Source organism: Pogona vitticeps, chromosome 3 (genome assembly GCF_051106095.1).
Source record: "Pogona vitticeps strain Pit_001003342236 chromosome 3, PviZW2.1, whole genome shotgun sequence".
Taxonomy (NCBI): domain Eukaryota; kingdom Metazoa; phylum Chordata; class Lepidosauria; order Squamata; family Agamidae; genus Pogona; species Pogona vitticeps.
The window spans coordinates 65,117,403-65,138,318 of record NC_135785.1 but is presented as its reverse complement, the minus strand read 5'-3'; the positions used below and the strand labels follow the sequence as shown (position 1 = coordinate 65,138,318).

The 20,916-nt window shown below is 41.0% G+C and overlaps 1 protein-coding gene across 3 annotated transcripts in view; it reads left to right on the top strand.

The window, feature by feature from the left end:
• Nucleotides 1–2,806, top strand: part of GFRA1 (GDNF family receptor alpha 1) — a 251,153-nt gene extending 248,347 nt beyond the window's left edge. For all 3 annotated transcript variants that reach the window (XM_072995505.2, XM_020779955.3, XM_020779954.3), the window contains exon 9: nucleotides 1,273–2,806. In XM_072995505.2, the coding sequence (XP_072851606.2) occupies nucleotides 1,273–1,443 (171 nt within the window). In that variant the 3' untranslated portion in view covers nucleotides 1,444–2,806. The remainder of the gene's footprint in view (nucleotides 1–1,272) is intronic.
• The last annotated feature ends 18,110 nt before the right edge of the window (nucleotides 2,807–20,916 follow it).

The following is a 20,916-nucleotide window of genomic DNA, read 5'->3' as shown; positions in this document are numbered from 1 at the left end:
AAAAAGTAATTTTCCCAAGCTCTGCCCTTTTCTTTGTAGATAAAGATGGAGCTGAACTTCCAAACGAGATGCTTCCACTCCTTATTTATAACAAATATTTTTAACATAGAGGTATTCTTTTGGAAGAGTTGATACTGATTTTATGTTGGAATGTTCATTGTGGCCCAGGAAGGTCAAACCTTGCCCAGAATAGTATTGACCTTTAGTTCTTCAGCCGAAAGGTAATTACCTTTTAATTCTCACATAGCATATGATGTTGCAGGTCACATGATAATTACCCTACATCTGCTAGTAATCTATAAGAAGAGGTACTCACATGGCTGTTAGTAAGGCCCTTAAACATAGCAGATCAGATTTTATGGCTGCCAGAATACTGCTCTTGGTTAAATGAAATGACAGTTACTTAAACCGTGCAAAGAATAAAAGTGACAAGCAGGCTCCATGTCTTATATTATCTCCTGGAACATTTAGTCTGTTTTCAAGGCTGTTCTTTCATGAGAGTACAGAAACCACCTGCATATTAGTCTTACAGTATGTGGCTGGAAAAATCCATGTATTCGATTGAAGCCACAGTATAGCTGTGGACAGACCAGAGCTTTGCCATATGAAATTAAAACCACAGGTGGCATGGGAAGAGAGTAACACTCCTAGTACACCCTCCCACTTTGGCAGGAGCTAACAGACTAGGCTCCTGCCAAAGTGGCAGACAACCTCCTTGCTTTTCTTTATTGGCCTTAGTCTTCCCTGATTGGAAGGGGATCATAGTCTACCTGTATGGCACCACTAAATTAGGCTGCACAAAATTAGCTTTTAAGCTAGCCTTCCTATTTTTTTAAATTAATTTTCATTGAGATTTGCCTGGAGCTTAATTACTGTGAGACAAAGAGGCTCTCTTCAAAATACAGAGAAGAAAATCATCCGTCCGACATGTGTCATCTAGTCAAAAGGAAGTCTCATTTGGTTCACTGGGGCATATTCCCTGGAAACTGCATACTGTATAGGTTTGTACATGAATGTGTTTTTTTATAAATAAACTTGCTCATGGTCTAAGTGATGTCCCTCTGAAAGAAATGGGATTGTTACCAGAAACACACTCGCATCCACAGTGATAGTAATGGTTAAGACCATTTCAGTCTGGGGAGGCTGTGCAAGAATGAAGAATGTTACTTGCATGCAAAGTGAAATAATACCTTAAAAAAAAGAGGATTTAAAATATCCTGCTATGGGCTAATGGAAATGTGATGACCAAAGGAAGTTCTTTGTGTCTTCCAGAATGCAATCGGGAAGGAAAGCGTGGCAGGGGGCTCCACCAGTCACATATCCTCTGAAAATTCTGCTACTCTTCGTTTAAGCATCAGGCCAAGCACACTGCTCATGCTGATGGCAACTGCACTCTCGTTCTGCTTGTGCCCACGTTCAGCAGAAACCTGGTATCTGCTTTAACAAAAGGACCTGTACAAAGCCAAAAGGGAAAGGAAATCGAGCTTTTTCCTGTCCTCCTCCATTGTTGATCTAAAATTACACTTCTAGAATTTAAGTTGAGGCACTCTGATAAAACAAAATATAGTTCTGGATCATCATCGTTGTCGTCGTCATATTGTATTGTTATTATGATTGTTATTACTTTCTTATTTTCAAAGGAAGCTTCTTGTGACACTTAGGAGCTTTGTGAGATACTTGATGCAGTCCTACATTCCAACTCCAGAAGGTTTTTGGACATGGCAATGTTTTCAAAAAGGTGGAATGTCAATTTGCATGTAAAACATCCAGGTTTGATCATTTCCCTCCTCCTTTCCCTTTCCTTTGCTGTTTTGATTCTACCGAAGAAGAAAAAGGCCATGTTTCTTTTCCACTGTAATGTGGGGCACAATCAACCAGGAAGTTGGCCTGTGCCATACGAGGCCCATGGCATATCTGCAGATCCCAGTTGTTTTGGTATTAGGTGAGGGTGGAGGTACACTTTAATCACAATTCATGCCAAAACTGTTGCTTCTGGTAGGGGTAGACATGTTCCCAGAGTGAACTGAGGACCCAATGTTTTCTGGCAGGTTTGGCCCACTCTGGAAAAAGACATGAAATGTGGAGAGACAGGGAAGGATGGCATCGTGCATAGCATTACATGCCACACCCTCCACCTAGACATTTCTGGCACACTGAGGTATTGGTGTGATCCCTGCCCCCCAACACGCCACAAAGAAGAAAAGGGAGGCCTTGTGTAAGGAACACTCCGTTGGATTTTAGCCTTGATTATTTTATTATCATGACTATTGTTTTCAAATTATATATATTTTGAAATAACAAAGGAGCAGGCTGTTGACACATGTTGAATGTCTTCCTAGAGAGTGAAATTTTATGAAACTCCTTCATGTTTATAGATGGTTACCAATGTTTTAATGTTTTGCATTCTCTTCCATGTTTATATATGTACGTGGTTTTGCAGTCCTTGCTGAGAAGCCATTGTAAGTCATATACCAGTATAAGGCACATATTTTCTTCAAAATTTCTGCAGAAATAGACTGCGATATTAAACTTTTTAACATTGCGTTTATTTTTCTGATTACAATCATTTAGCCTTAAGAAGAGGTACAAGAATAATCCTACATTAACAAGAAACAACTGTTGTGAATATTTCAGTAACCTAAGATTATTTTATCTTTCTGGGGATATATTTAAAGAAATAGAAACTTGTTTTTGTTAAAGGACTTCAATTATTCAATTGTTGGTCTTCTTTATTGTAATTATACAGCTTAGTTATTTTACTGTTGGTTGAATAAAAATGACTTGAAACTTAATTACTTTAAAGAAACAGCATTATCTGCTTATGTTTAATTCTGGGAAAGAGGTGTGAGGTAAGGTATAATTCTCTCTTCATTTTAAATTCTTCCTCCCAATACTCAGAAGAAACCAAAAGCACAGCAGAAGGCTAGAACATGATGCTATATTTGCAGGGATGTTGTCATTACATGCCGTCAAGTCACCTCTGACCTATGGCAGCCCTATGAATGAGTGACCTCTGAAATGCCCAGTCATTATCAGCCCTGTTCAGCTCTTGTAACTCAAGCCCCTACCTTCTTTTAGGAAATTACTCCATCTTGGTCTTCCACTTTTCTTGCTTGCACAGATACCATACTCATTTACTAGATGTGGTGATTTTAACCACCTGATATGTGCACATGCCTAGTACAGTATATTTGATACAGCAGGGGAATCACAAGACCTAAATCATCAATCCTTGTGCCACTGAAATGGCTTGCCCTGAAATGCATGCCCATTTTTCTCTTTTATCAGGTAGAAGAACTGATCTTTGAAAACCATCCATTTCATCACTGTCTAAATCACTGAAACATTGAATCCTGGCCCAGTGGTATGTTATGTTGTTATCTGCCCTGCTGCTGCATGTTGCCACTGAAGACTGGCACCTATTGTGATTGTCTCCAACATTTGGTGAGGGTGTTCCATGTGGGACACAGTGGACTAGCTGAACCAAATTTATTGCAGGGCTTGACGACGTCTTTTTTCTTTATTTGACTTAGTGCAAGCAGTCCTCTGGGAAGTTTACAGGTTAAAAATTAAAACCTCACAAAGACCCCACATAAAAATGTACATTCACACAAAATGGCGAAAAAGAAAAATCTGTAGAAAAAGAGAAAAAATTAAAGCATCCTGGAGATTCATTTGTTGAAGACAGTTTTGAATAATTCAGTTTTTACTAATTCCCTGAACATGAGGAGGGAAGATATGCCTGGCATATCTCAGTTGGTAATTTGTTCCAGGGACTGGGAGCCACCACCAAAAAAGACCAATTCCTGGTCATTTTCTTTTTGACCTCCCTTGATGTGGCCACTTACAGCAACACGGATTGAGAGGAGTGGGTGGAACAGGTAGCTGATTTCTGGGAGAGACATTCCAGATGTTGTTAGATAGTGATCCCAATAATCTCTTGCTAGTGAGGAGGGATGATGGGGCATGTACCGCAGCAATACCTGGGGAATCTACACAATTTCAACTGTGACTGTAGCACCTGCTTTAACACTCAGTGTATCAGCTAGATCAGTGGTTCTTAACCTTTTTGAAAGAAACGCCCCCTTGAGCCATTGAGGAAGTTATTATCGCCCCCCCCTCCCCGCGGTGATGAGATCTTTTTATTTATTTATTTGTGTGTTTGTTTGTTTATGACACTTAAATTCAATGACCCCTGAAAACAAAATTCAATTCCAAGAAAATGAAATGCCCCCAAAAAGTAACATTTAATGATTTAGTTGCAAGCGAATTTTAAGACGCAAAAAGAAATATTAAAAAAAAACTGCAATGCAGGAACTAAAAATTTCAAGACGAAAACTCTGAAAATAAATTAAGATTGGAGGAAAATATATATTCATGCACATTGTAAAAAGGCTGCAGCCATCTTCACAGGTTTTGCTTGCTCCAGCGCCCCCCTACTGCCCCCCTTCTGTTCCACTGCCCCCACACTGCCCCTTTTCGTTCTACCGCCCCCCTGAAAAATGAAATCGCCCCCTAGGGGGCATTATCGCCCACGTTAAGAACCACTGAGCTAGATAGACTTACTTCTGTTTGCTTTGCATGGAATGTCTTTAGATTTGGTTACAAGAAGCCACACTGTTCCAGAGTTACAGTGATATAGTTATAAGTGGGATGTGTTCAGTCATCTCAAGAGGGTTTATCATTGAATGGTTTCATTTGAATTACACACAGCTAACAGTTGTAGGGCAAACTATCCAGTTTCATTTTATAAAGCTCACATTAATAGTTTGCTTGCAGCTCAGGGGACTACTGCCATGAGACAGGGCTTTCAAGAACAGAGCCTTACATGGTTTACTTTAAAGAGTTTTGTTCGCTATCGTGTACTTGATTCAAGTCATTTTTGATTTTCATTTGTTGACACTGACTGTCTATGAAAGACGAAGAGGATTTTGTTCCAGGCCTGAAAGAGATTCATGTATATCATCAGATGGCCAGCGCTTGTCCTCAGGACTGTTTTGATACTGAACTCTGGTGTCTTAGTGGCCCTTAAAGTAAAGAAGCAGCGGCTGCACAATCAACAATGATTAGCTTTCAGTTTTATCCACCATGGGAGATAAGTCAAGGAGTACGTTGTTTTAAATTCAGTGTGTCACATCCCTCAAAAAGGAAAAAAAAACCATTGCCAGGCCGTGATTGAATACTCAGATATGTTTCCCTTGTTTATAATACAGTCCTCTTCCACAGATCTGTATGAATGTGGAATGTCTGGTCCTTCTGATGGTACCCATCAAGCAGTGGTTCCCCATCCCTTAGAATTATGAAGAGATATGCATCCTACCAGTCATTTTGTTATGGGCAATGACTGATTGATAATTTGATATTCTTGTTCTGTTCAAAGAATTTGGACAGTGCTCTGTACAGAGATGTGGAATTTGGGGCAAAATCCAGTGGTGTCGTTCTGCTAGATCCAACTGTTTCTACCAGGCTTAGCAACCTCTTCTTCCTCTTACAGCCCCCAGTATCCCCTAGTCATCTGCTAGGAAATGTTGAGAAACCTTCTGAAGCTACAACAAGAGAGAGAGGAAAAGGAAATCCCCATTCCATTACTCTTTGAAATTAAAATATGCCATTAAATCTTGGCCTCTGTTTTCAATACTGAGGTCACATGCACAAATATTTTCTATCTCTTAATTGAAAAAGTGAGAGAACACCCCCCCCCTTTGTACATGCTTGTTAAAGCTTCGAAGACTTTAGGATCAGCATTCATACATTTCTTAAGAAGTGTAAAATATATCCATAGCTAGAGTATGGCCTCTTGCTGCAACTTATACCACATAAGGCTTATGGCAGCGGCAGCAGTGATATTTTGAAAATTAAACATTTTCAACTTCTCTACCAAAGGTCTTAAGGCTCCCAACTAATCCCTTTCATCCTTGGGAAGCCATGGGAACCGTGGGATGGGAGGGAGGAAAATTGCCTCTGCCATTTATGTTATCCAGGAGGAAATATTTAGATTCCAAAAATTCCTCCTCCTGCTTCTGATGTCATCAACCTTATACAGTGTAAGTTATGGCAACAGTATTTCAGCCTCTGTTCTGGAATCACTCAATGGGGCATTAAAAAACGTTAGACCACTGCTTCTTCTCAGGCTTTCACACAGAGGCTGTGGTTCATATTGTGCAAGCACAAAAGAGTGCTTCTTGGGAAGGAAAACACCACAACTAGTGCATATTGACCAATGTTATTGGATCCATTTATCATGATCTCTGATATGGATTCCAGTGCCTCTTTGCTCGCAGCAGGTGATTAGGTCTGTCAAAGTTGACAATTCTTCGTGAATCTGTGACTCACACTCTGGGTGATTCGCGCCTGCCAGGAGCCTCATCGGAAGATTTTACAGCTTTTGTGGTAACAATGAATGCACTAGAACATGCCCCTCCTCACCCGTATAAGTACCTTGGCGCCAAGCATCCCCTTTCAGTTTCTTTCAACCGCCGCGTTGAGAGCCTCATAATTCTGCTTCTGTGAGTAAAAGAGAAAGAGCTTATTCTTGATTCCTTCCTGTTATCAATGTTTTTCTTTTAAACTATTAAACTCTTTATCATCAGAGATTTTTTTCCTTTCCCCTGACTCAGCCTCCAGCTGCATCTCCCCCCAAAATCATCGTTTTTTTTCTCTTCAATTTTCTGCTTGGGAGAACAACATCAAACTTCCTCCTGTACCCATTGCAAAAATTTTAAGCATGGAGTTCTTCGATCTCGCCTTTTGAGGCTAAAACTCAGACTTTGGGAACAATCCTTACAACGAGTTCAAATGGCCCAACCTCCCTGTAGGGCCATTTCCCAAACCAAAGCAAGAGAAAAAAAAATTACGGAATCATTGAAACAACGTCCACGGGCTACACCAGCTCATTCTGATTCTCCATCTGCATCGTTTAAGACCTCAAAGACACACAAATCGAAACCCTCCATACTGAAGTCCTCGACTTTGAAAATGACCTCTAAACGTCAGAGACCGACTGAAGCTGCTCCAACTCTGGAGCCTGTTCCTCCTAAACAAGCTAAACAGTCTAAGCCTACATATATCCCACCACAACCATAACTCTGAATCAATTTCGGTTGGATCTCCCTCAGATGATGATAGACTTCCATCCCATCAACCCTGTTCTCAGTCTCCAGAATGGGATGATAGAGCCAACCAACTAACGTCCTCTCCTCCCAGTCCACAACCTTCCATTCCTTCCAGCAATCCTTCGGTTATTCCATCACCCAAGGATTCCCATCCCGAATGGCTCGACACCGTTCCATATTTGATTCCCTCGGATCGCACACTGATCCTTAACCAGAACCGTCAACATCAAATATCTCGACAGCTCATTTCATTGTATGTGGTTCAAACCCATGCTCAGCATGTGCATCAGGTTGCCATTTGCCCTGACTCATCAAACTGCACCAACTAGTTGACCAGGTGTTTTACCCGGTTCTATAATACCATCTAATAGTCAGCCTACCTCTAGACAACCAACTGTGTTGAAGCAGCCACATACCTCAACCTGCTCCCCATTTGGTATTGAAAGAACCTCAGACAGTCGAGCAGATTTCATCCACATGTGAGGCTTTTGCAGCCCCAGCCTCCCAATACTATCCTACTACAATAGATGACGGAAATCACTCTTCATGCTCAGCATCGCCAGTGTCAATTTATTTTGCTGCTATGCCATCACATCAGCAGCCTCCATTTCGACATCACAGAGACACAAGCTCTGATATCGACAATCCTCAGTATTCATCCTGGTCCATGGACACTCGCTCCATTCCATTACATCAACTCAGTTCCCATCCTCTGATAAATCCAAGTCATTGACCCCGGCACCATTACAACACCGAGCTCGACACCAAGGTCCATCCCTACCAATTGAGGTCTGTCGATGGTCAGCCACCATCTTTCAATGTCGACAGTCCTCGACATCGACAGATATCCATGTATGTGCCACCTCCATCTTTTCTGACTCATAACCGGCAATACTATGAGACTCAGCCTCTCAAAACCGAAGTCAATGGACAGTCCGTCGAGTCCAGACACGACCTTGAAGGCTCTGACCCTGGATCTCGGCCACAGACTCCATCGGTGTTACTTACCTCTCCAGAGTCAGACATTGTCAATACCAACCCACCATCACTGGCAGAGAATTTCCAGACCTATGCCCAACTTACGATTCTCATGGCTAAATCCCTTGATGTGCAAATCCACCGACCATCCACAGAACCAGCTGATCATCTATATGATCCGATCTCTAAAAATACAACCATTCTGGTGCACATATCGATGTTACCATCTCTCTTAGAGATCCTGGACAAAACCAGCTTCCTCCCATACCATGTCGTAAGTGGATTGATAACCTCTATAGAATCCATGACCCAGGAGCCATTTTCCTCCAAAAACAACCAGCTCCAAATTCTATATTTGCCGAAGCCTCTCAATCAAGATCTCAACACCGACAATCTTCTCATACCACCAAATAAAGACAGCCAACGAATAGACTCCATGGGTAGATGGCTTTACTCTATGAGAGCATACCAACGCTTCTTCTGGGACAACATGTCCACTTTTATTGAATCCTTGCCAGAGGATAAAAAGATACTAGCTCAAACCTTCCAACAAGAAGGTTTCCTCGTTGCTAAACAACAGATACTTTCCGCCCACCACACTGTAGACGCTACAGCCAAGTCCATGTTACTTCAGTAGCCCTATGCCGCTTTTCCTGGCTCAGTGAAGCCGGCTTAGCTGGAGATACTCGGGCATGTATCAAAATCCTCCCCTTTGATGGAACAGGTCTTTTCCATGCTGAAACTGACGATATACTAGAGAACGTACAAAATAAATGTTCAGCAGCCAGACATTGGGGAGTTTACCCTTCCTACCAGCAATGTCCTCAGCAAAATCAATGGAAACGACCCTATAACTTGTACCAGAGGTTCCAGCAAGACCCCCCCACGACAAACCTCTTACAATCCATACTTCAAAAACCAAAGAGCCAAAACCTGGCAACAGCTTGCCACTAGGCGGAATGACTGGAAACCCAAACACCATGTCTGATGTTCCTCTGACTGAGATCACCACCCACCCCACCAACCCTGCCCTCTGGAAACACCTGCATGGGAATCCATCACCACAGATTCCTGGGTACTCTCCATCATTTAAAAAAATGGCTACCGCATCCACTTCTTCGTTGTCGCTTCCTCCGACAACATACATTGCTACTCCTCCATCACAAACCCTGCAAGAAGAAATCACAAATTTACTTCTCAAAGATGCCATACAACCCGTCTAGCAAAACAACACCGGGTTTTTCTCTTGCTATTTCACCATCCCCAAGAAAGACAGGGGCTTCGCCCTATTCTAGATTTAAGATTATTAAACAATAATTCCGCATGGTTACTCTAGAATCAGTTCTTCCCTTTCTTCGAAAAAAATGACTGGTTCACCATCATAGACCTAAGAGATGCTTACTTTCATATTGCAATACATCCTGCACACAGAAAATTCCTTCGTTTCTAACTTGGATCACAAGCATACCAATTCAAAAGACTCCCATTTGGCCTTGCTCCAAGAGTGTTCACCAAGTGCATGGCGCTGGCAGCTGCCTACCTCAGACTTCACAACATTCTCGTCTTTCAATATATCAATGACTGGCTCCTTGTAGCACACTCCCGTCACAAAGCTTGACAAGACACCCGTTTCACCCTCGCCATTCCTTGCAATCTTGATCTAACTATCAATGAACAAAAATCAACATTAAAACCTACAAGGATTACATAATCGCGCTTATAGACTCCACACAAGCTTGTGCGCTCCTCCCTGCAGAAATGAGACAAAATATCTTCTTACTTTGTGGTTTCATTCCGCATGCCTTGATATGTACCTTAATGGTGCAACGAGTTCTAGGCACCATGGTCTCTATTACATCAGTTGTACAACATGTGCGTCTCAAAATAAGATCTCTCCAATCCTGGTTTCTGGCCCTATTCGATCCACTAACAGACTCTCCCCACGCTCTCCTAAGAGTCACTCCAGAACTGACCTCTCAACTTCAATGGTGGCATTCCCATTCTATCGAGCGACTGTTCCGATAACCTCACCCACAAATACAAGTCACTACTGATGCCAATTGAACCGTCTGGGGAGCTCATTGCAAATCCCTCACAGTCCATGCCAAATGGTCTCACAGAGAAAAACTGGTCCACATAAACGAGTTGGAGCTACTAGCCGTCATAAAGGCCTGCAATGCTTTCAGAAACCTTCTCGTAGGAAAAATGGTACAGATAGCCACTGACAGCTATGTACTGCATCCTAAAACAAGGTGGCACCCACTCCCCAGGTCTACTCTACCTGGTGGTCGACCTCTGGGAGTGATGTCTGCAACATCACATCTGCCTCACAGCCTTACGCATCACTGATCAAGACAATGACCTAGCAGACTCGCTCAGCCATACAGATGCCCAAGCTCACGAGTGGGAACTAGATCAATCAGTATTCCTCCAACCATGACGGAAATGAGGCACATCAATTCTCTATCTCTTTGCCTCCTGAGCGAATTGGAAATGCCAGCTCTATTGTTCCCGAGCAGGAATAGGAAAACATTCCCAGGGAAGACTCTTACCTACCTTTTTCCACTGTTCCCTCTCCTCCACAAAGTTGTTGTCCATCTACAACAAGACAAAACCAATGCCATTGTTATAGCCCCTTGGTGGCCAAGATAGACTTGGTTCCCAATTTTCAGCAGTCTCTCACCAGACATCCACCATCTCCCCCGCCTGCCACACCTTCTCATACAAAACAACGGCCAAGTCCTACACCCAGACTTAACTGTTCTGCACCTGGCAGTGTGGAGGATTCTCCCTCGTTAATGAACGTTCTTCATCATGCCAAAAAACCGTCCACAACGAAAGTCTACCTGTACAAATGGAAGAAATTTCAATCCTTTACCAAATCCTTATCATTCTCTATTAATCCATCACTTTCCACTGTTCTCTGCTTCCTCCTACATCTCAGATCCAAGGGCCTCTCCATTGCATCCTTGAGAGTCTACCTTTCGGCAATAATATACCAACCTCCAAACTCTCCAGCAGCAAACTTCTTCAAACATCCAACAACAAAACATTTTCTGAAAGGTCTCTCTTATATCTACCCTGATACTTGACCTCCCTCTCCACAATGGTCACTAACTCTTGTTTTGAAACAGCTTACCAAAGCTCCCTTTGAGCCTTTAGCTACAGCTGACTTAAAACTCCTCACCTTTAAAACAGCTTTTCTCATAGCCATCACCTCAGCTCGACGAGCTAGTGAATTGGCAGCTTTACTCTATGACTACCCTTATCTCCATTTTTTCCCAATAAGGCGAAGTTATTCATGGACATTTCCTTCCTCCCCCAAATTATCTCTCAATTTCATCTTTCCCAGCCAGTTGTTCTTCCTTCATTTTTTCTGTTGCCTTCTTCAAACCAAGAAAAAATACTCCATACGTTGGCTGTCAGAAGAGCTCTTGCTTTTTAACTCCAACATACCCAACCTTTTAGACAGACATCTTGTCTCTTCATAAGCCATCAGGTACCTACAAAAGTCTGTCAGGTGACTCCCCAATCTATCTCCAGTTGGGTCAGCCCTACCATTCACTTGGCTTATCAACTTGCTCGACAATCAGCCCCTAGAGTGGTTCGCCCTCACTCCACCAGGGCAGTGGCAGCCTCTACAGCCTTTTTCCACACAGTACCTCTTCTGGATGTCTGCGCCTCTGCCACTTGGGCACAGCCATCCACATTTATCCGTCATTATAGACTCAATCTCTGGTAGAAATCTGATGCAGCATTTGGACGTGCTGTTCTAGCCTCTACCTTGGTGTGACACCCTGCCTGTGGGTAAGACAGCTTATTAGTCACCCAGGATGTGATTCACAAAGGCCACGAAGAAAAACGACAGGTTACCCACCTGTAAATGTAGTTCTTTGAGTGGACCTCTGTGATTCATACATCCCGCCCATCCTCCCCTCTATCATGCCATTGTTTGCTTACTATTAAATGGCGGTTGATACAACTGAAAGGGGACTCTAGGCGCCAAGGTACTTATATGTGTGGGGAGGGGCCTATTCTAATGTGTCCATTGCTACCGCAGATGCTCTAGAATCTTCCGATGAGGCTCCTGGCAGGCGCAAATCACCCAGGATGTGTATCACAGAGGTCCACTCAAAGAACTACAATTACAGGTGGGTAACCTGCTGTTCTTTGGCAAAGTTGATTCTTCATAAAATAGCAAATGTGTGTCCTTGTCCTTGACTCTCTAAAAGGTTTGGATAAAAGCCAGTATTTACACCAATTATTGTAAATCCAATACTGTGCAATTCAAAGTGAAAGCTGTTCATTTCTTATAGTGTAACAACAACCTTAAATGGTTTCTGATAACAAAAACAGTAAGTGAAAAGTTACCTGAGAACAATAACTCTTAAATATATCTGAGAATTCAGCTTAGCTGAGAACAAAAAGATTCCTGTGTGATATTATTATTGTTGTTGTCACTTCTTTCTTTTCTTACAATATTTAAACTGAAGAGCTGCAAGGGACCCGATGGAACATTGAGTCCAGCCGTTGTCAAAGAGGCAGAGTGGGGGAATTGAACTCCCAACCTCTGGCTCTGCAGCCAGATACTTGAACCACCGAGGTATACAGCTTTTATAATAACTTTCTGAAGTGTGACAGTATGGCAGATTGTGACTGGCCCAAGATGGCCCAATAGATTTCATGGCTACATGGGGACTGCAGCCTGAGCTCAATAGATGTGGATCAAATGCTCATATTTCTATAAGTACAGTTTAAATCAGTCTGTCAGTCAGTGGCTAACATTCTGTTGAGTTTTAATGCCAGCTTAATGGTATTGGCATAAATCTCAGCAACAAATTCCTGCAAGTCAGCATAGGTGTTCTGGTGCTCAACAGCAAATGCCTACACTAACTTCTTTACTTGCAGCAACTCACCAATGAGATTTGTGGCAGACATAACCAATAGCTGCATCAAGCTGCATCTCTGAGTCCCAATCCAACATACTATCTACTGCTACACTATGCCAACCCAAAGGAGGAAAAGATACTTGATTTTGTCTGTATTAAAGTATATATTACTCTTAATCTGAAAGTAACAATGCCATCTTCTATATATCTACTAAGCAGTAATTATTAATAAATTCAGCATGACTTACTCCAGTTATGTGGGAGTATGATTACAATATAAATTGTTCATTTTAAAACCAATACAGAATGGAAAAATTATGGGCCAGACATATTCGTATTTTTCAAACTAGCATCTCTGCATAGAATGTGTCTTCAATAATTTGACTGGAGTACCAACAATATCAGTTTAAAGTACTGTATCGATCTTGTCAACATTAGTTGGAACACTGTAGTAAGGAAATTATCCTTCGTTCCCCATTTATTCTGGCTGCACAATGTATTGAGTGCAAAGCAAGCAAAATAACATTTCATATTGTGTTCTTAACGTCTTATAGTGGTGGTTCTAGCTACCTAGTATTGGTATCTTATCTCCCTAATCATGAGGGAAGCCTGTACCACAGTGGCAAATGTTGGAGGGTTCTATAGGTTGGTTCTCCCACCAGTGATAGACAGCAGGAGAATTCAGGAGCTTTTGATCTCCTGAATCCGAAGCTGCTGAACTCTCCTGAGAGAACACAATGAGGACTTTTCACCTGCAGGCTGGTGCTGAGAAATTCCTTTCCATTTTTATTCACAGAAATAACGTTTTTTTAAAAAAAAAAAAAAAAAAAACAGTTCCTACATTCTGCCTCAGCCAGAATAAGCTGGTGGGTCAGTACACTGGGTGTCAGGATCACCTCCCTGACCCTTGCCATACCTCAACTTAGATGCTGCACCAGTAGGTATGTTTCCTAGCAAGAAAATACGTTTATGACAGAGTCAGCAAGACTGCAAATTTTTTTTTTCTCTTTATCATCATGACCAGGTCAAAGCCAAAATAATTCTTTTTAGTCTCCATTCTCCCACTTTCCATCACTATCAAAAAGCATGATTGTTTCGTGGTGTGCTTTTGACTATTTTTGACTGGTATAGGACATGAACAAATGCCTCACAAAGTCTAGCATTTTTTAAAATGCCAAAACTTAATTTGAACTGATTAGATAGAAAACGTAAATAATTCTGTAGCATCACCATTAAGCCTCTGTTCTTAATCTATGTATTTAGATGTAACAATTGCTTCAGACACTTTAATCAAGTAAAGAAAATAGGAAACGTTGAATTTTTTTAGTGACCCAAGGCTAGGGAGGGTAGCAGATTATAAGCCCCTCCCTGACACTGCCTGGATTGTGATCTCTTACGTTGAAAGTTTGTGAAACAACCTTATAGGTAGTAAAGCTATGCTCTTATCTCAAAGCTCTAACTATTCAATAAGGGCAATGTATAGCAAATTTGGTAATAAATTATTTAAGCAGAGTGCAGCAAGTTACTAAGATCAACTTGTTATTAATTAGAAGTAATCACTCTATATATACATGGTAAGGTATAAAGTAAAACAAAACTTAATAGCTGCAGTAAGACCATTTAGGTAGGGTAAAACAGGGTGAAACCTAGACTTGAATACAGCAGAAGACCTTAGAACTGGCAAGTATGCTGAAGAGAATCATGAAAGACAGAAGACTGAGCAAAAAAATGGCAGGTATTTCCTTTCACGGGGAGCTGAACTAAGTAATCCATGACAAAAGGACAAGATAGCCAAGACCACCTGTTACCTATCAGTTCATCTCCCTCCACTGATTACTTTTGCTGTTCTAACAACAGAAGAGTTTGTCACTTGCTCCATTTTGCATTCTTGTCTCATTTTGCAATTTCCCCCTTCCTAATTAAAGTTTCTCAGATGGAGTTGGTAGGGTGATTGGGAACAATAGCTGGAATCCTATGAAAAGCTCATTTCCCAAGCTGATTAATAATGAATTAATCCAGAATGAGGATCTGAGAAAGAAAAGCTTAGTGGAACATAATCAGGATAATTGATTCTACATGAAATAATCCATGCTTGCTGCAGGCGTGCCACACCAATGCTCATTCACCCAAAAATGGTGAGAAAGAGAACAGGTTACCCAGCGAGAAGGCACATACCCCTTAACTTCTTGCTTTATCCTAGAAGTAAACATTCTTCCCCCCCTCCTTTAATATATATTTAGGTTCTGGTCAATTTTTACCAAAAGGAAGTTTTTCTCTTTCTGGATTCTGAATTGCTCTTCTGTCTCTAAATTTCTATGGCAGCTGGACAAGAAACTGTCTCTTCAGGGTTGCCTCATTCTTTGGACGGAGCACTGGAGAGCTGTAGTTTGTTATTCAGCTCCTGCCTATCAGAAGCTAATAGGAGGAACTACCCTGGTAAGTGCCAGTTGAGAGATCTGTCAGGATGGTGTTGAATGTCCTCCAGAGTTTCCATGCCTCACAGTCTCCTTCAAGTACAGAGGGCATATAATAGACACAGAATCTCGAGGGATGGAGACTAAGGACTCCCTAACAGAGTGACTGTTGGTTGACAAATTGCTGCAACATTCCAAAACCTTGAATTTCTCAGAGTGCTGCTTCAAAGACTGCCCAGGATGCGCTCTTCCAATTCCCCTCACAACAGACAGCCGGCCAGCCAGCCATTTTCTTATTCCATGCCAACTCAGCAACTATTTTACCTCCCTTCCAAAAAAAAAAAGGAAAACAGCCTTAAACTAGCTGCCGCCCCATATACCAGGAAATAAATAGTATCAGCAATCATTATCTGCTCACTAGCATTATATATTTTCAAGATTGCAGACAATATGTGCTAACCCTCCACTTTCCACAACATCACCTTAAATAGATTTGCTTGTGATGAACTTGGCAGAAAATTAATCCAGTTGACTGTGAAGGATTTCTCATCTTAAATATTTGCTTTCACTTACCAGTTCACTTCCTTCGATGACATTTCAATTAGCAGCCACTCAAGACACTCTCCGACTTTGAAAGGTCATTTTGGTTCCTCTTGCTGCATTTTCCCTCTCAGAAGTCACTTTGGTATCTCCTCTTCATATTTTCTTATTTTTAAGCAACAGAAATTTGATCTTGACAAAGCCTGTCAATGCCTTAATTAACACCCTTGTCATCAAGGTCCCTGCTTTGTCTTCTTGGAACAAGGAAAAGATCCTAATTGTCAGCTTTCATTTGTAATTTTGTTTGGGCTTATAATGAGAGGCCTAATCGTCTGTCACAGCACTGGACAACAGACCTCCAGTGGTCTTCAGTGTAACCTAAACTGGAACCTATCCCCTACAAGTCTTGAATTAATTAGATTCCTGCTTGTTATTCACTGTCAATTTGCTTCCAACATATGGCAATGCTCTGAATTAATAATGTCCAGAAGATCCTAATCATTAGCAGTCTTGCAATTACAGATCATGGCTTCCTTTATGAAGGCATATAATCTCTTATTATGTTTTCTTCTCTTCCTACTACTTTCTACTTTCCTAGTCTTACAGTATTTTCCAGTAAGTATTGTGTTCTGGTATGTCCAAAATGCAAAACTCTCAGTTTATGGTAGCTTCTACTGAGAATTTAGAACAAATTTGGCTTTCTGGTGGTCCATGGTATCTCTAAAACTGTCTTTCAATACCACATATTGAATTTTCTTTTCTTGCCACCCTTCATTAAACAATCAAATGATGTAGCAAACCTATTTCTCTTACAACCACCCATAGTTTTGTGTAAGTCAAAGGCTTAACTGTGAAGCACAAATGGATTTTCTGGAATTCTTGGTACACTCCACTAGCTAATATACATTTGCAATATGCTCTCTGGTGTGAACTCCTTTCTGAATCCAGCTTGCTCCATATCTTGTAAAAGTCCTTGTTGTAAAATCATAAGCATCACTTTGCTTTTGCAAAATTCATGCAGTGGTCCTGTAGTTACTGCACTTTTCAACATCTCCTTTCTTTGGCACTGGAATGATATTCCAGATCTGTAAGCGTATTCTTGGAAAGAACTGGAAAGACTCCTTTCTCTAACTTGAAATAGCTCTGTTGGTATCCCATCTATTCCTGGTGATTTATTATTATTTTTAATTGCTAGGAGAACAACCTTTACTTTCTAAAACTGCAGATTTTTCAAAGGATTCTTTGTTGTGGGAACCTGTCATCCTGGACTCTCTTCATTGTGGTTTTTCTACAGAGAATATTGTTTCCATTTCCTCTTTATTTTATCCTGATCAGATAAAATACTCTCCTGTTGATTTTTCAGCATACTAATCTTGATTTAAATTTCTGTTTGGTTTGTTGTTGAAAAGCGTTCTTTTTTCCCTTTTCTATTGTTCTTTTCTACTTCTTTGCAATGAATAGTAGAGCAACTCTCTTTGTCCCTATGTGCAAGTTGTTGAAAAGATGCATTTACAATTATGTCCCAATTTTCAGCACCTTTTTATTTCTCATCTGTCATTAATAATGTTAAGAGTTTCATCAGTAATCATGGAAGCTTTTATTTTGAGTGGAAGAATAGTCTTTCTGCATTCTTTCCCAATAATATATCTGGCTTCAACCCACAATTCTTCTGGTTTGCAATCAATTAAGTATAGCAATGCAATTCTGCTCATTGGAAGGACAGATCCTGAAGCTGAGGCTCCAAGACTTTGGCCATCTCATGAGAAGAGAAGACTCCCTGGAAGAGACCCTGATGTTGGGAATGTGTGAGGGCAAGAGGAGAAGGGGACAACAGAGGACAAGATGGTTGGACAGTGCCATCAAAGCTACCAACATGAATTTGACCCAACTCTGGGAGGCAGTGGAAGACACGAGGGCCTGGCGTGCTCTGGTCCATGGGGTCACGAAGAGTCGGACACAACTTGATGACTAAACAACAACAATGCAATTCTGTTCTTCATGTGGTCTTGGGAATTCTTCAGAAATGTTATTTAAATTATATTTTGGCACTATGACTTTTTTCACATTCTTCTTCAGCTTTACTATAAATTTGATATTAGCAGTTCATGGTCTGTAACACAGTCCATTTGTAGTGTTTTCTATGAAAAATAATCTACTAGCACTGCTGCCTGGTAACTGCTCTTCTAGAATTTATCTGTTCTATTACCATTGGAATGATTAATTCTTTTCTGCATATGTGACTACTAATTCCTGAAGAGGATGGATGAAGTTTCAGTTGATCTTTCCAACTTGAGTGACTCTGCCAGGAGTCTATGCTCAGAATAAACGCTAGGCTTTCACCCATATTGTTCCAGCTTCCTTGACACATTCAAAGGCCCCTGCCAATTTACAGTGAGTCTTTATTTTGGAAGGTGATTGTCTGATGCATAGCCAGAGAAGGTAATATATTCCACAGCCCTCCATTTCCCTATCCGCACTTTTTAACTTTTAGCACTCAAATCATAGGATACATATCTAGATCTCATTAGTCAGGAACCTTGCTGCTTAGTGGGATAAATCTAGTCTGAAGTTTTCTACTAGATTTTCTGAAGCATGTGACCTTGTCCACTTGCTTGAAGGCCAACTCCTTTATCTCACATAGTTCTCCGTCTTCTACTGGTTCTTGATTCATGTTCATACTTAAGGATTATTTACCAAAATTTACAAATAGTGTAACATTGTTTTGTATTACATGAAGCTATGACTGTTCAATTGAGAACAAAAAATCCAAATGAGTATTTGGAAGTGTTGCTTGAAAGAATTCAAAGCATTAAAACCGGGCAAGCATTGAGGGGAGGGGGAGCAATTATTCTGAATTTTTCTAAACACTGCCCCTTTTTGACCATGTTTTTCTTCTTTACTAGTCTCTCTGAGCATTTTAGTATAGCAGCTGCAACTTCTGTCTCTTTTCCTCTGCCAGGTGCCCATAGTGGAATTTTGTCATACAGCCATTTGGAGCTAATTACTGATTCAATAGATAAGCCTACTTTGAGCACAGCCCGAATGAAGTCCCCCCCCACGCCTCCAGTTATGCTTTCTCTTTATACTTGCTTCTCTTTTTTTCGTACTGTTTCCTCATCTTCACATCAGGGAGTTTCCCATACCATGCTGGAAGATTGTGTCGTGTATTTAAGTATGATTGGGTTTCTTAGAATCACTCCCACCAGAGCACCAGTCTAATCTAACTTCTTTACAACAGGCCTGTCTTATTAGGCACTAGCTTTCTCTCTTATAATATACTGAGTACCCTCAGCTCTTTCGATACTCATAGAGAGGTTGAGGGAATACATCAGTCCTCAGAGCTAAACCATATTTGCCCTCAGGAGAACTTCTGAAACAGGAAACAGGTATCAGAACTGACGTGATAAATTAACAGTAACCAGGAGAGACATAACTGCACTCTCAAGTTCAAGTTTGTTGGCTTGATTAGTAGTTTGGGAAAGGAATGCTAACAAGAAGATAGTTGTAAGCCTGTGCTTAGTTATTCTTAGAACTGCAGAGCTGGAAGTGACTCTATGGATCATCCAGTCCAGCCCCTGTCAAGGAGGCACGATGGAGAATTGAACTCCCAACTTCTGGTGCCTCAGTCAGATACCTAAATCACGGAGCTATCCAGCAGTTCTAAATCTAGAGTACAAACTGAAATCGGCATGTGCAGTGGCAGCATCAGGACAGGATTTTGAGGCAGAGGTATAACATTTGAATTAGCCAATGAAACAGGAGGACTCCCAAACCCAAGATGAGTTATTTGTCACATTTTGAAGTGAGTGAAGTAATGCGCAGAAACTAAAATCCTTCTGCTGTTACCCAAGAGGTGTAACTTTTGGAAATGAACTGCCATTAATTAAGAAATATCTGTAGACATTATGTGTTGCATGTGACTCAGCATGCAACATATGCATGCAGAAGTAACTCACTCCTAAAAATTATGCCTTTTGTGTAAAAAGGAGGTCCTCAAAAGACCATTAATTCTAGAGCCTAAAACTACCTCACTGAACTACTTAACCCAAATTATGTATTAAAAATCAAAGTTACAGATCAATGGGTTGCAATCCTGTGTATGCATACCTCAAAGTAAACTCAATTGTACATGTTATGGCTGATGCCTAAATAATTGCATACAGAATATGCTGTAAATATGAGAGGAACCAACCAATAATAGGACATAAAGAACATATCAGATATCTGGAAGTTGAGTCATGGCAACTGGACATCTTTCTTCTTAGGTTGAAATGTCTCACTATTCATCCAAGTAGCTTCTTCAGTCTGAGGAGAGTTGGTAGGAGATTCCTGATATATCCTCCACATTGGTTTCACTTCCCCCTGGTCAGAATAGGCTCCTTAGAAGGTCAAAGGATTGAAGGTGAGAGGTAATCCTACTTCTGCAGTCCTTCACCCATTGTCATGGGTCATTAACGGTTATTAATAGTGGTCTTTCTGGTGTTTATGGTCCTAATCTTTCTGGGGATGGATGAAACTACAATATCATTGAAACTGGGACTTTTCTCCTGTTCTCATTTCTGCTGAAGCACTCAGTGGTGCCAAAACACACAAAGAATAAAAGCCCTGCTCCAGAGGTTTTCTCCACGGTCTAGATTGTGTTGGGGATGGGGTGGAATACAAGAGCAACAAAGGATTATAGAAACAGTGGAATCCATCAGAAGATACCACTGGGTTTGGGCAGCAGGTTTCCAAATCTGGAAGGAAACCAATATTTGAAATCAGTGTTGGTTTCAGGTCCTGGTTCATTTTTATAACCATAATCTCTCAATTCAGATTGAATTAAAAGATGTTGCCAATTAAGCTAGAAAATCTTGTATCAGAAAGAAGCAATGTGAATATAAAATTCGTAAGGGAAATAAAGCTTGAATTTAATAAGTTGAATTACATATAATAAAGGGGCCATGGACATGTATGACCTCCTTAATGTGTCTGTTTTACCAG